Below are 15,994 nucleotides of genomic sequence, written 5' to 3' on the forward strand. Positions count from 1 at the left end.
CCGAAACTTTCCCTGCTGCCAGCGAGCGCTGATAAGCGCAGCGACAGCCCAGGCCGGAGTTCTAAAATTACCACAGCGTGGGAAATTGATAACAGCGGTTGTGTGGCACAGGCATATCACAGCTGGGAAAACGTGTACTTTTTGTTTGTTACCTTTACTTATCGTCTCGTTTGTGTGGCTATTGCAAAACGGACATCAGCTGAGAGAGGACATTCTGACCTACACATCGATGCCAAACACGATGTGAATGGTTTTCAAGAGTCTGCACCACAGAGAGTTTGAATAAAGAGGAAAAATCAGGGCTGGGTCGTGTGTTTGATTGTGTGTGTGAGACATGCAACATTTAAACAACAATAGAGATCGAACTATAGTTCTCACAACAAGGAAACATGCATGCTGACAAAGTTTAGCATGCCTTGAATAAGAACAACTGACCTGTATTTAGTCTCTCTGATGGGGGGTGATCGTTGCGGGGCTCAGAAATAGGTCACTGACACGCTATTAGCTGGCCGAGGGGAGGAAGGTATAACGGTATTCCACAGGCACTCGCTTAGCCCACTCAGCTTACAGTGCAGGGATCACAGAGTTCCACTCATGTCAGATCGACACAGTTGTCACTATAGCACGGTTGTCGATATTACACAGATTATTGAGTTCACGAAGCAAAAAGACTGAACATTAATGTCAAACACACTTTGTAATTCATGCCAAAAACACTTTTATGGCATGACAAGTAACAGGACGACAGTACGTAGAAATGCAGTTTATGTTGTTTTCCTCTTCTGTACAGCTGGTATCACAGAGTGGAGTGCAGGTGACACGAGGGTCATATGCTCGGTCATTATTAACCTGAGCTTTGCCTCCTCCGTTTGCAGTCCGTATGTTCTGCTTTTTAAAATGTTTACTGTGGCGTGTGTTTCTTCTCCTCCCTGTTCGCCGTGCAAAGCAAGACCAAAGCCCCAATCCCTCATGAAGTCAATACAGTGACACTCCAAGATGTGAAGTTTGGGAATAATTTTGCTGGGGAAGTTGAGCCGAAAGAATGTCATGTAGCCATTGATGTTTTTAGCGATGCTTTGCAAGGTGTTGACAGTTCTGTAGGGTTGCTTGTGAGATACATCTCTGTGGATTTGGGAGTACAGTTCGTTTAGTGTCTGGAACCTTTCGCTGATGTCATCTGCCTGTGCATGCAAAGTGTGGTCGTCTGTAGACTGCATGGCATTCCTGATGACACTGTCACAGATGTCTTGATACACGCCGTCTTTCAGGTAACGATGGCAGTGGTTGCCAACAAACGACCTGCCGTGGTAGGCTTGTATGGTTATTTTGTTTTTCTTCAGGGCTATGTCGAGGCCAGAGTGTTGGGCCACACAGGAATGGCAAATCTGCTTCTTTCAAAACTTTCTACAGCCACATATTCTGCAGATACGATGTAGTCTCTCTTCGTGTAAATCTCTTGTATGTAGACGATCTTCCATTGCTACCCGTTATATCGTACGTGTCACGCTCACGATGTAACTTTCTCACACTATTAACACACACGTGAAAAAACATTAACTGTCACGTTTTTCTTCTTTTTCTTTCCTTCTTTGATTCCTTCTTTATTTCAACAAAGGTTGGTCTCCAAAACAAAAGAAGTAATAGCTAGCACAGCGACCAGAACAAACCGTTTGTTGCACGTTTGTTGATTAAAATCAACAACGAAATGAACAAATAAAACTACACTGGCATACCTTGGTATTCAACACTACACAAACATTAAAGTAAATCTCCTCAAATGCTGTTTTGAACAGTCAACAATCTATGAACAACTCAGTAAATGTAATCCGCCGAACTGAATGTTGAAGCAAGTGTATCCTTTATTCTAACTGCATGGTGTGAACATCTCCCTGGGGGTATCTTATCTTGGCCAAGCAGTCTACACATTCCATTTAAACTGACTCACGCTACTCAAGCCCCACCCCCCCCCTCCCCCATTCGTCCCAATTAGCTGTGCGAATGTCTGGCATCGGTCACAGGGTACCGTTATACCTTTCACCCCTCGGCTAGCTAGTAGCGTGTCAGTGACCTATTTCTGAGCCCCGCTACAACTACCCCCCATCAGAGAGACTAAATACAGGTCAGTTGTTCTTATTCAAGGCATGCTAAACTTTGTCAGCATGTATGTTTCCTTGTTGTGAGAACTATAGTTCGATCTCTATTGTTGTTTAAATGTTGCATGTCTCACACACACAATCAAACACACGACTCAGCCCTGATTTTTCCTCTTTATTCAAACTCTCTGTGGTGCAGACTCTTGAAAACCATTCACATCGTGTTTGGCATCGATGTGTAGGTCAGAATGTCCTCTCTCAGCTGATGTCCGTTTTGCAATAGCCACACAAACGAGACGATAAGTAAAGGTAACAAACAGAAAGTACACGTTTTCCCAGCTGTGATATGCCTGTGCCACACAACAGCTGTTATCAATTTCCCACAGCGTGGTAATTTTAGAACTCTGGCTTGGGCTGGCGCTGCGCTTATCAGCGCTCGCTGGCAGCAGGGAAAGTTTTGGGAAACTGAGTGTGCGGCCTGAAACAGGCGTGCCTTGGGTGCAAATGTTGAGTTGACTTGTTGAGGACTGTGGTGTTTCAGGTTTTGATAGGAGAGTACACGGGCCTCTACACCTTCCTCTCTCTCATTCCCATCATGCTGGGTCTGGCCCTGTGCTCGGCTTACGAACTCAGTTTTAACGTTCAGGGATTCATCGCTGCTTTAGCCACAAACCTCACAGAATGGTAAGCATTGACTTCACAGTATGGTACATCTGAGCTTTTCTTAAAGCCTGTCCTTAACTGGGCGAAGTCGACTACGCGAAGTATACTTTCCGAAGCTGGCCGCACGAAGCTTTAGCACTGAGTTATTGGTACCCCCCGCGGGTTAGGGGGAAGAATTTGCCCGATGCTCCCCAGCATGTCGTGGGAGGCGACTAACGGATTCTGTTTCTCTTTTTACCCTTGTTAAGTGTTTCTTGTATAGAATATAGTCAATGTTTGTAAAGATTTTAGTCAAGCAGTATGTAAGAAATGTTAAGTCCTTTGTACTGGAAACTTGCATTCTCCCAGTAAGGTCATATATTGTACTACGTTGCAAGCCCCTGGAGCAATTTTTTGATAAGTGCTTTTGTGAACAAGAAACAATTGACAAGTGGCTCTATCCCATTTCCCCCCCTTTCCCCGTCGCGATATAACCTTCGTGGTTGAAAACGACGTTAAACACCAAATAAAGAAAGAAAGAAAAGAAAGAGTTATTGGTAAAAAGACTTTGCGAAGTCTTCGGGAAGTCGACTTCGGGCTCAATTAAGGACCCCCTTTATGTACAGATTATTTGTTGTTTTATTCCTCTGTAAGTATGCCCATGCTTGAAATGTGAAACAGGGTGGATTGGTAGCTCAACGGCGGGGATGTAGCTCAGTCAGTAGCGCGCTGGATTTGTATCCAGTTGGCCGCTGTCAGCGTGAGTTCGTCCCCACGTTCGGCGAGAGATTTATTTCTCAGAGTCAACTTTGTGTGCAGACTCTCCTCGGTGTCCAAACACCCCCCATGTGTATACGCAAGCACAAGACCAAGTGCGCGCAAAAAAGATCCTGTAATCCATGTCAGAGTTCGGTGGGTTATAGAAACACGAAAATACCCAGCATGCTTCCTCCGAAAACGGCGTATGGCTGCCTAAATGGCGGGGTAAAAAACGGTCATACACGTAAAATTCCACTCGTGCAATAAACACGAGTGTACGTGGGAGTTTGAGCCCACGAACGCAGAAGAAGAAGAAGAAGGTAGCTCAACTGCTGGCGTGCTAGATTTTTAACCTGTTCATCGCTTAAATATTTGTGTGGGTTTGGGGCCCATTTATGGTGGCAAAAAGACGGATGCACGTAGAGTGTTTAGAAAAGTCAAGTTAAATAATGACTGTATTCACTTTGCTTTTTCCTGAAGTTCAAAGTGTTTATATGATTTGTTAGTTATTGGGGTGAATGAGAAAGGGGGGAAAGCACACCTGCTGATTATTGGGAGAGGGAGTGGGATTGTATTGGCCGTGTGTAGTAATTGGTATGGAGAGGCTACACCTGGTGAAAACTTTTTAAAAAGAAGTTAAATAATGGTATCAGAGAGTTAGGATTACTGTAGAAGGTGAGAATGAACAATTGATGTTAATGAATAAACGCCCCACAAAAATATGCTTGGCAAAAAAACATAAACAAAAAAGTACAAATTTACACCAAAAGTGTTATTCGGCAAGAATGAGAAACATTTTATAGCAAAAGAAAAACTAAACGTATATATTTTGTGTTATTTTCTTTTTTCTTTCTTGTTTTTTTGTTGTCTTCTACTTTTGTCTTGATCCTGTTTCGTAACATGTATCCCTTCTTCTTCTTCTTCTTCTGCGTTCGTGGGCTGAAACTCCCACGTGCACTCATGGTTTGCACGAGTGGAATTTTACGTGTATGACCGTTTTTACCCCGCCATTTAGGCAGCCATACGCCGCTTTCGGAGGAAGCATGCTGGGTATTTTCGTGTTTCTATAACCCACCGAACTCTGACATGGATTACAGGATCTTTTTCGTGCGCATTTGGTCTTGTGCTTGCGTGTACACACGGGGGTGTTTGGACACCGAGGAGAGTCTGCACACAAAGTTGACTCTGAGAAATAAATCTCTCGCCGAACGTGGGGACGAACTCACGCTGACAGCGGCCAACTGGATACAAATCCAGCGCGCTACCGACTGAGCTACATCCCCGCCCCACATTTATCCCTTATTACTGTTTTTTCTTGTTTCAGTTTACAGAACGTGTATTCCAAGTTACTTATAAGTGGTGAAAAATACAGATACACGTGAGTATATTGTTTGTATTTTTTATTTGTGTTTTAGGAGTACTGAAGGTGTATGCTTGTTCAAATTGCTGTTTGTTAGGTTGATTTGTATCTCTGAATAAGAGTTATACATGTCTACACATCTCAATAGAAAACCAGGTAAACTGCAACAGAGTTATCAATTTTGTTGGTATGCTTTTTGTTTGCTTATATTATATATATATGTCATGTATACACAATATGTGCTTCTGTGTTAATATCTTAGCACGATTCATGGACCTGGCAGATAATTGTGTTGAATATGGACCTCATCTTATCAATCAGCTTTAAGAGTTAGGTTTCTGCAGTACAGACTGTTATTGTAATTCGATCATGTCCCTAAACTGTTCACAAACACTCCCCTACAGCGGCTGAGCTGTTGGCCTTTTACAATTGACACATTAGCTTATGCTTATAGCTTATGCTTATATTTTTCACATACACAAAAAGAAGAAAAAATGTGCAACCGACTGGGGTAAAAAATTCATGAACATTTGAATCATTGATTTCAGTCCAGCAGAGCTACTGTTTAACACCAGCATAGCATCGGTGGGGGGACAAGACGTAACAGGAAAAAACACATCATGAAAATTTGAATCTTTGATTTTAGTCCAGCAGAGCTACGGTTTTACACCAGTATAGCTTCAGTGTAAGGCGTAACAGACAGGGAAAATAATTCATGAACAATTCAATCGTTGATTTCAGTCCAGCAAAGCTACAGTTTTACACCAGTGTAGCGTCGGTGGGGGTATAAGGCGTAAAAAGACAGGGAAAAATAAATTCATGAAAATTTGAATAATGAATTTCAGTCCAGCAGAGCTACAGTTTTACACCAGCATAGCGTCGGTGGGGGTCCAGATCCCAGCATGCTTCATGATGATGAACCTGGACAAGGTGCGTGACACGCTGGATGTCACCATGATCTTCTTCCTCGTCATTAATGGGATCTTCTTCCATTTCCAGTCCATCAGCGCCTATGTCCTCATGGACTACATTTCTCCCGTCACGCACAGGTAAGGTGGAAGAAAGGGGGCCTTTGGTGCGTAATAGGGTGGGGGGGGGGGGGGGGGGGGGGGGGGGGGGTGGAGGAGGAGAGTGGAGGAGGATTTGGGAGTGCTCTGAGAGTGTGCGTGTGGATGGGTAAAGGGGAGATTGTGTGTACTTCTGTGTGTGTTTGTGCATTTGTGTGAGTGAAAGGACAGATCTATAAAAACATGATTGCTTCATCTGTGGAAAAAGGAGCATATGTCCAGTGTTAGTCTTCTGAATTGAAATAGTTACTCATATAATATGTGACCCTCCACCACGAAATGAGTCGCATGTCACCTCGCGCGGTTCTGCGCTAGACTTAATATAAGTCCGGGGAGTGTCTCGTAACAGTGTGAGGGTCACCTGAGTCACAGGCTTATAACTCAAACAGTTTTCGCTCTTTTCTAAAACGGGTTTCACCACTGAATAGAGCATAACAAACTCTTTAGAAAAATGTACAAATATGAAAATCATGCAAAGGTGACATGCGACTCATTTCGTGGTGGAGGGTCACATATGCATGGTTGTGCACCTCGAGGTAGACAATCTTAGGCCAACACATAAACTACTGAACTCATTGCGTCGTGTTCCCAAGATATGCAGCTTTGCCTTTATGGGCCCTGTGGTTTTTTTGTGTGCTCTCTTTTACTTGTCAGCCTTAATCCACTGGTGTCCTGGGGCTATAGCAGGTGCCGTCCTAAATGGATTAACAGAACATTGTGAACTTACTTGGCATCATACTCTTTGTCCTGTGGACCAGTAAACCTTTGTATGTCAACTTGGATTGTGTGTGTGTGTGTGTGACGGGCGAAGTGGCGCAGTGGTAAGATGTCAGCCTCCTAATCGGGAGGTCGTGAGTTTGAATCCCGCCTGGTGGGTTAAGAGTGGAGATTTTTCCGATCTCCCAGGTCAACTTATGTGCAGACCTGCTAGTGACTCAACCCCCTTCGTGTGTACACGCAAGCAAAAAACCAAGTGCACATGGAGAAGATCCTGTAATCCATGTCAGAGTTCGGTGGGTTATAGAAACACGAAAATACCCAGCATGCTTCCTCCGAAAGCGGCGTATGGCTACATAAATGGTGGGGTAAAAACGATCATACATGTAAAAATCCACTCGTGCTAAAAACATGAGTGAACATGGGAGTCTAAGCCCATGAACGAAGAAGAAGAAGAAGAACCAGGATTGTTGTCTTTTGCAAGTGTCTTTCAATGTCAACAGCTCCGTAGATGAGGGCCCCAAAGGGTTTAAAATCGTGATCGTGATTGGCGTTTTTTGACCTTTTTATAATAATAATAATAATAATAAATGAGCATTTATATAGCGCAACATCATAACTTTACAATTATGCTCTTTGCGCTTGACACATTTAAAATTAAAACACAGTTATACAAGCATTTACATCTACATTCATAGTCAACAACGCTTAATTAAAAGCATACACCATCAAACATACATTACAAAAGATTCTTCCACTAACTAAGTAATAAAAACATGAATAAAATAGTAAAAAACAAGGAAATACCAGCTGAATACCCTTAATCAAACAGAACATGTTATCAACAATGCTGAAAACAGTCCTAGATGTTTATATACATTATCACTAAAACAACAAATACACTACATGTAGCCTACTGATGGACTGAGAAAACAAAATCAGGGGTTGTATTTCTTGAAGAGGTGCGTTTTAAGTGCTCGTTTGAATGCTTGAGGTGACTGAGAGTGGCGGATGTGAAAGGGGAGAGAATTCCATTGTGTGGGTGCGCAGAAAGTAAAAGTGCGTTGTCCGTATGTTTTGGTTTTGGTGTGTGGAATGGTAAGGATGCGACAGTCAGAAGAGGCACGGAGTTGTCTTGCTGGAGAATAGACGGTGAGGAGTTCAGAGAAGTAAGCAGGAGACGAGCCAGAAAAGAAGTTAAAGCAGAGGGTGGACAGTTTTTAGTCAATGCGGGCTTGAATAGCTAACCAGTGCAGTGTGTGAAGAAGTGGTGTTGCGTGATCTCGTTTTCGTGCTTTGAGAATGAGGCGTGCTGCCGAGTTTTGGACTTTTTGTAGTTTATGCAGGAGGTACAGAGGACAGCCAGAGAGAAGAGAGTTGCAGTAGTCAAGTTTAGAAAGAACAAAGGCACAGACAAGAGTGTTAGTTGTTTGAGAGGAGAGTGTGTGGCGAATGGTGCTGATCTTACGAAGCTCAAAATAAGCTGCTCTACAGACTAAAGATATATGTTTGTTAAGGGTCATGTCAGATGAAAGGGTGAATCCAAGGTTTCTAGCTGATGGTGAGAAAAGAATGTCGGTGTTGCCTATTTGAACAGAAACAGGTTGGGGAGAGGGAAATGTAGTGTTCTTCTTTTTGCACAGTAAGACTTCAGTCTTATCATTATTCAGCTTGAGTTTGTTATCGACCATCCAAGATTTAACATCAGTGATGCATGTCTGAATGGTCTGGATGGCGGAATGTGTCTCTGCAGGGGGACTGGGTTTATACAGCTGGGTGTCATCAGCAAAAGACTGATTTAAAACAGAATGGTTTTGAATCAGTGTGGAGAGGGGCTTAGTGTACATGATGAAAAGGATGGGACCGAGTACTGAACCTTGAGGAACGCCGAAAGAAAGTGGGGCTGGAACAGACATCTGGCCATCGACAAGCACAGCCTGAGTCCTGCCAATGAGATAGGACTCAAGCCATGCTAGCGGTGGACCGGATATGCCGTACAGAGTCTGAAGTCTATGGAGAAGCGTGACATGGTCAATCGTGTCGAACGCTGCAGAAAGGTCAAGTAGGGTAAGCACTGACACATCACCACCATCCAGAGCAGACAGAATGTCACTGATTACTTTAAGTAGGGCTGTTTCAGTACAGTGAGAAGGGCGATAAGCGGACTGAGAGTGCGAGATCAAATCATGGGTGTTCAAATATGACAACAGCTGCTTCAAAACTACCTTTTCAAAAACTTTGGACAAGAATGATAAATTAGATACAGGACGATAATTCTTCAAAATATTGACATCAAGACTAGGTTTTTTCAGAAGTGGTTTGACAAGTGCAGTTTTGAACAATGATGGAAAAACACCAGATAACAGGCTATCATTGACAATTTGAATAAGAGTGATTGTGACCGTGATTGCCGAAATTTCCATTTCTGTGATCGTGATGGGACTTTGCCCGTGATCCGTGATGACAAAAAAATCAAGTCTCGTGATCGTGATCGTCATTTGTTTTCGTGATCGTGATGGGCATTATTGAAAAGCATTTTATTTTCAACGTACATTTTTCACAGCTGTATCACTCTATGATCCTCTATTTGTCAAGGTGTTTGTGATCGTGAAAACAAAAATCTAGGTAACTGTGATCGTGAAAGCTAAAATTTCCCTTCCCGTGATCGTGATGATACCCCCCCCTTTGGGGCCCTCGTAGATCTGCACTGGTAGCAGTTTTCTGTTGGCTCTTTTTTTCTGAGATTAAAATGTAAGTTTATGCAACTAACGTTATTAAATGAAGTATGAAGTTATATAGAGACATGTTGAAGACAGTTTTCAGCTTTATGGTGTACATTTCACTGGACATTAATTAGATTCTTGTAATGAATTGTTATTATTTATTCATTCTTTCGCACCGATACAGTCAAATAGTTCTGCAATATAAACCTGTTGCCGTGTGTCTTTCAGCGTGGCAAACACAGTCAAGAGAGCATTCCTCATCTGGATCTCTGTGCTTCTCTTCGGCAACCCCGTGACTTTCCTGAGTGGCCTTGGCACCATTACCGTGACAATCGGCGTGCTGCTGTACACCAAGGCCAAGCAGCACGACCACAACCTGATGCAGGTCCGAGAACGCTACGTCAAGGGCGTGGATGCTCAGGAGGTGGTGGTACACGAAATGTGATGAAGGTGGTCTCTAGACACTGGCATTTCTTCTTAGATTGCTATGTTTATCATCGTGGTATGGACTGTACAGAGCGGGTCTTACTTCTTAGCTGAGAGTTGTGTGTGGTTTGGGTAGGCTTTGCGGACTGAGATTTTCTGTAGTTGTGTATTCTGGGTGCTGCGGCATTGAGATTTTGATCACTTCAAGGTGTGGTCAGAATGAAGTTATTGCCAATGTGTTAATTCAGATTCAATGAATTTATTGCCAATGTGTGAATTCAGATTCAATGAAATCATTGCCAATGTGTGAATTCAAATTCAGATTTCAATCTGCATGTGATAATTATATGATCCCTGACAACACCCACACGGACATTCAGAGCATAGGTAGGATTTGACTTGTGTTCAGATCTCTGTGATCAGATTGGATCTCAGCGTTCAGATTGGATCTCAGCGTTCAGATTGGATCTCTGCGTTCAGATTGAAACTGCGTTCAGATTGAAACTGTGTTCAGATTGGATCTCTGCGTTCAGATTGGATCTCTGCGTTCAGATTGGATCTCTGCGTTCAGATTGAAACTCTGCGTTCAGATTGGACCTCTGGGTTCAGATTGGATCTCTGCGTTCAGATTGGATCTCTGCGTTCAGACTGGATTTCAACAGGGGTGTTTCAGATTGGAACCCAAAACCCAGCATAGAATTCCTTCTGCCTAATTTGCATTCCAGTAAAGGGTAATGAACAGAATTATCACTAACAGGTTACCATTCGCAATGTGAGATGAATCACAAAGCCAAGATCATCCACATCCACAAAATCATTGTGCAGAAGAAGTGTTCATCTTGTTGAGTTAGTGTATTCACATGTATAATGACTGTGGCCAGAGAAGATGTTTCTCAGTGTTATTCTAAATCATGCGAGTTTCTTGGCCTGGTATTTTTTCATTGAAGCTGAAACGTAACTTCAGATGTTGTTATCGATGCTGTGATTTTGTTCATGTGTGGAAGCAGAGTGATGAGACATTTTGTGTTGTTATGTTTGGTCTTAAGTTTCTGGGAAGGCAGAAGAAGAAGGTCTGAAGTTTGCCATTTTAACATTTTTATTTTTTTAGTTCTGTCCATTTCTAATTCTTCCACAGGAACTTATATATTCTTGTGAAGTTAACTGAGACTGTTTGAATTTATTTTTTGTTGAGATTTTTTTTCTGGGAGAGAAATGTTCATGTATATAAGTTACAACACATATCAGTTACTAGATGAATACCCGCTTTGCCGGGTAGCCGGCTTTGCCGGAAAGAAGTAGAGCCCAATACCCGGCTTCGCCGGGGACCCGGCTTTGCCGGGTGTACGCCGGCTTTGCCGGCGCACGAAGGAAGGGAGATAAACGCGCAAAACACTGGAGAAGATAAGGAAGAGTTGTGGACAGTGACCTTCTAAAAATAGTAACGGGAATATGGATTGAGCGTTGTGGACAGTGACCTTCTAAAAATAGTAACGGGAATATGGATCGACGCCACACGAAGGAAGGCAGATAAACGCAAAACACTGGAGAAGATAAGGAAGAGTTACTGGGAATGGATCTGGGAAGATGAACAGAAAAACCAAAATCGGTTCAGCGCTGCGCGCTGAGAGCACGTGTTGAAAATTCTCATCGACCAGGTTGTGTTCGGGGTCTACCTGAATATGCCCACCAAATTTGAAGCAGATCCATCGAGAACTTTGGCCGTGCATCGCGAACACACAGACAGAGAGACAGACAGTTAAGCAAACAAACAAACAAACAAACAAACTGTCGCTGAATTGACTGCTGTACAAAGTCCTTAGTTCCCTTTGTTTATCAGATGATTGGCCTGTACGTATTTTCATATTTTGATTCTCTTCATGTGTGTAAACTTCTTGCAATTCTTCAGTTTCAAGAGGTGTGTTCATGAGGCACCAGTATGGTTGTTGCTTTGTGTTCTGTGATTTGAAACGTTGATAGCCGGACCAGTTTCAGTGATGTAGAGATATAAAATCTATCAAAGCAGAAAGATTTGAATGATGTGCTCTAGCATACAGAAACAAAACAACAAAACAAAACTTAAAATGAGAGAACAAAACAAAATGGATGTCAAAAACTAGAAAACAAATCAAAAAGAAGAAAGATAAGGACTGTCACAATTTATTTTTTTCTTTCTTTAGCTGCTTATTTTGTCGGGTTTGTTGAAAAAGGCAGTACATAAGGTGTAGGAGACCCCCCCCCCCCCCCCCCCCCCCCCCCCCCCGGGTTAGGGGGAAGAATTTACCCGATGCTCCCCAGCATGTCGTAAGAGGCGACTAACGGATTCTGTTTCTCCTTTTACCCTTGTTAAGTGTTTCTTGTATAGAATATAGTCAATGTTTGTACAGATTTTAGTCAAGCAGTATGTAAGAAATGTTAAGTCCTTTGTACTGGAAACTTGCATTCTCCCAGTAAGGTCATATATTGTACTACGTTGCAAGGCCCTGGAGCAATTTTTTGATTAGTGCTTTTGTGAACAAGAAACAATTGACAAGTGGCTCTATCCCATCCCTCCCCCCCCCCCCCCCCCCCCCCTTTCCCCGTCGTGATATAACCTTGAACGGTTGAAAACGATGTTAAACACCAAATAAAGAAAGAAAGTATGAAGCTGATGTCAGCAAAGTAGGCATCAGAGAATGAAGGCACGACATTGACATGTCTGAGGGGATAAAGTTTTCTGTCATGTTTGTTGTTGCATCACATAAATGATGATGATTAATTATTTAAATGTAAAAATTAAAATATTAAATGTTATATGTGTACATATATAACTCTGTGAATTTGATAACCAGTTTGAATTATGTATTGCTCATCACATTTTACATAATTACAAAACGAGACACTTCCTAAACAGTGCCGAGAAAGATATTTGAATGCAATGTTGATATTTTACAAGAGGCACTTGACATGTTCTTGCATGAGGCATTTTCATGAAATCAAGTCCATTTTCTCACTTGGTCTTCTATAACCAGCATTTGCATTCTGCATTTTATTCTTCGTGACATTGTTTCAGTCTTTGAAAGGAGCTCTGCATGAGTACCATTCAAAATGCCATTTTTATTTTCATTACTTTATTGTCCTAATTAGGAAATTCGGGTGTTTCCTCCCGGTGGGAATTTGAACTAGCAATGCACAACCGATCGAGTTGTGCTACCCTGGTGTGTGCATGGTTTGGGGTAATCAGCCACCTGCATTTCTACTCTCCCTACTATTCCCTGCAGATTTCCAATTCTTTTCTTGTTGTCTTATTTCTATCTGACTGGATCCATCACCTTTATTTCACTTACCAAAAGTCTTCTTTTCCACATCCTTATTTCTCTGCACCCCGCATGTCGTAAGAGGCGACTAACGGATTATGTTTCTCCTTTTACCCTTGTTTAGTGGTTCTTGTATAGAATATAGTCAATGTTTATAAAGATTTTAGTCAAGCAGTATGTAAGAAATGTTTAGTACTTTGTACTGGAAACTTGCATTCTCCCAGTAGGGTCATATATTGTACTACGTTGCAAGCCCCTGGAGCAATTTTTTGATTAGTGCTTTTGTGAACAAGAAACACTTAACAAATGGCTCTATCCCATCTTCCCCCTATCCCATCTCCCCCCTTTCCCTAGTCGCGATATAACCTTCGTGGTTGAAAACGACGTTAAACACCAAATAAAGAAAGAAAGACCTGCATTTCTGGCCAAATGACTGAGGTCTTTTACATGCCACTTTGGTGACAGGGGGGTGGAACTTGGATACAGGGGGGTGGAACTTAGATACCATCTCTGTGTCTGCACATAAAGTTAACTTAAGTCTTACCTGGCACAGATTCCAACTCATGAACCGCGGATCACAATTGTGACCCTCCACCACGAAATGAGTCGCATGTCACCTCGCGCGGTTCTGCGCTAGGCTTAATATAAGTCCGGGGATTGTCTGGTAACAGTGTGAGGGTCACCTTAGTCACAGGCTTATAACTCACACAGTTTTCGCTCTTTTCTTAAACGGTTTTCACCACTGGATAGAGCATAAAAAACTCTTTAGGAAAATGTAAAAATATGAAAATCATGCAAAGGTGACATGCGACTCATTTCGTGGTGGAGGGTCACAATTGTCCAGTGCTCTACTAACTGATTGAGCTACTGGGCTATGAAATATGACCTTGCGAAAATCACATTACCAGATGTGGGTTAGTTTGGTAATTTCATTCAGTACTATGTATGTGTCATTACTGGTTTGTGAACGAGTGTGTCATTTCTCTTTCAATAATGATTATCTTATTACTGCAGTAAAAGATCTCCCGCAGTGGGGCACTGCGGTTATGAAATTAAAGGCCCCTCCTGTTTTTGGAACCGCAGGAGCTTTCTAGTTTGCTGTTAGGTAGATTTTTGGTTCCTCTTTCCTGTCATGCTCTCTTTTTCTTCATGAATTCTTTTCTTTTTTCTGCCTTCTTGCTCATTCACCTGTATTTTTTCCAAAAATCTCTTCTCTTGCCGCTTGTCTCGCGATTCATGTATAGTTTAATCTGTTAGTGTTCTGATGTAAGTCCAGCAGTAGATAGGTTAAGCCTATTTTAACATACTGGAAACTGGTAATCTTCCAGTAGGTATTAATTTAGTTTTACTAAAGCCTGCTGGGACACAAGTAATGGGTTAGTGCATTTGTAAACAGGAATCGTTTGACAAGTGGCCCCCTTCATCCCCCCCTTCCTCGTCCTGATATGGCTCTGCGTAGTCGGCTGGACGTTAAGCAACAAATAAACAAACAAACAAGTAAAAGATCAGTTTTCCTACATGTGAGAATATGTCAAATGCCCCTGGTACAAGAGTTAGTTGATTTGTTGACCTTTTACAATTACATTCTTCAGAACTACAGGGTGACCCAAAAAAAAGAGTACCCAAACAAAACGTCATAAATTGAACAAAAATAAAGCAATCTTCATAAAATTTATTTACACACACAAGTAGCCTCTGCATGATTTGCACAGAAAATGTTAGCGTTCTAGCTTGTCTTTCAGGAAAGTTATGCTCATTTTACAGAACATGCTCCAAATGGCCTCCCCCGGATTTAAATCCCCCAGATTTCTATCTTTGGAGGTTCCTGAAAGACAACGTCTACAGGAACAACCCACAGACAATCGCAGAACTCAAGCGAGCCATCACAACAACCATTCGCGGAATCTCGCAACAGGAGTGTGTGCGGGTGATTGATAACTTTGCGCGGCGAGTTCAAGTTTGCCTGAATTGGCGCGGAGGCCATATGGAGCATGTTCTGTAGAATGAGCATAACTTTCCTGAAAGACAAGCTAGAACGCTAACATTTTCTGTGCAAATCATGCAGAGGCTACTTGTGTGTGTAAATAAATTTTATGAAGATTGCTTTATTTTTGTTCAATTTATGACGTTTTGTTTGGGTACTCTTTTTTTTGGGTCACCCTGTACATGAACATGTATTCATTGACTTTGTGAATTATATATATATTTAAAATACAGGCGAGAGATACTCTGTGACGTTAAAGCATTTTTGTCTTTGAATTGTGATGATCCCTGCTGAACTTATTTGGGTCAAAGAGAGAGATTCTGTATTATGAATTTGCCTTGATTGTGGTATATTTTGTTGTTCTGGATTAATTTGTTTCGTGATTATATGTTATTACTTGTTTGCATTTTGAAGTGTGTGTGTGTGTGTGTGTGTGTGTGTGTGTGTGTGTGTGTGTGTGTGTGTGTGTGTGTGTGTGTGTGTTTGTGTTTGTGTGTGTGTGTGTGTGTGAGAGTTTTCATCAGCAGAATAATTCATGAATTTAGAAATAACAAAATGTTAGGAATCTGATATATTTATTTGCTTGTCTCACCCATTGTTGTTTTTCCTTGAGCTACATGTAGTTATTTCACAGGACTTACAAAACACTTTTTGTTTTAGATTTGTATGGTGTTCATGTGTTTTGCTTCTTTTTTACATTTAGTCAAGTTTTGACTAAATGTTTTAACAAAGAGGGGGAATCGAGACGAGGGTCGTGGTGACTATGTGTGTGCGTGCGTGTGTGCGTGCGTGTAGAGCGATTCAGATCAAACTACTGGACCGATCTTTATGAAATTTGACATGATATCCCCGAACGTTTTTTTCCTTTTTTTGATAAATGTCTTTGATGACGTCATATCCGGCTTTTCGTGAAAGTTGAGGCGGCACTGT

The 15,994-nt window shown here is 41.9% G+C and overlaps 1 protein-coding gene across 1 annotated transcript in view; it reads left to right on the forward strand.

Annotated features, from left to right (window-relative positions):
• The window catches only part of LOC138978193 (solute carrier family 35 member E2A-like), a 28,184-nt gene extending 12,729 nt beyond the window's left edge, over nucleotides 1–15,455 (forward strand). The window contains exons 6-9 of the mRNA XM_070350858.1: nucleotides 2,635–2,777; nucleotides 4,819–4,872; nucleotides 5,700–5,903; nucleotides 9,590–15,455. Coding sequence (XP_070206959.1) covers nucleotides 2,635–2,777; nucleotides 4,819–4,872; nucleotides 5,700–5,903; nucleotides 9,590–9,806 — 618 coding nt within the window. The 3' untranslated portion in view covers nucleotides 9,807–15,455. The remainder of the gene's footprint in view (nucleotides 1–2,634; nucleotides 2,778–4,818; nucleotides 4,873–5,699; nucleotides 5,904–9,589) is intronic.
• The last annotated feature ends 539 nt before the right edge of the window (nucleotides 15,456–15,994 follow it).

Source organism: Littorina saxatilis, linkage group LG10 (genome assembly GCF_037325665.1).
Source record: "Littorina saxatilis isolate snail1 linkage group LG10, US_GU_Lsax_2.0, whole genome shotgun sequence".
NCBI lineage: Eukaryota > Metazoa > Mollusca > Gastropoda > Littorinimorpha > Littorinidae > Littorina > Littorina saxatilis.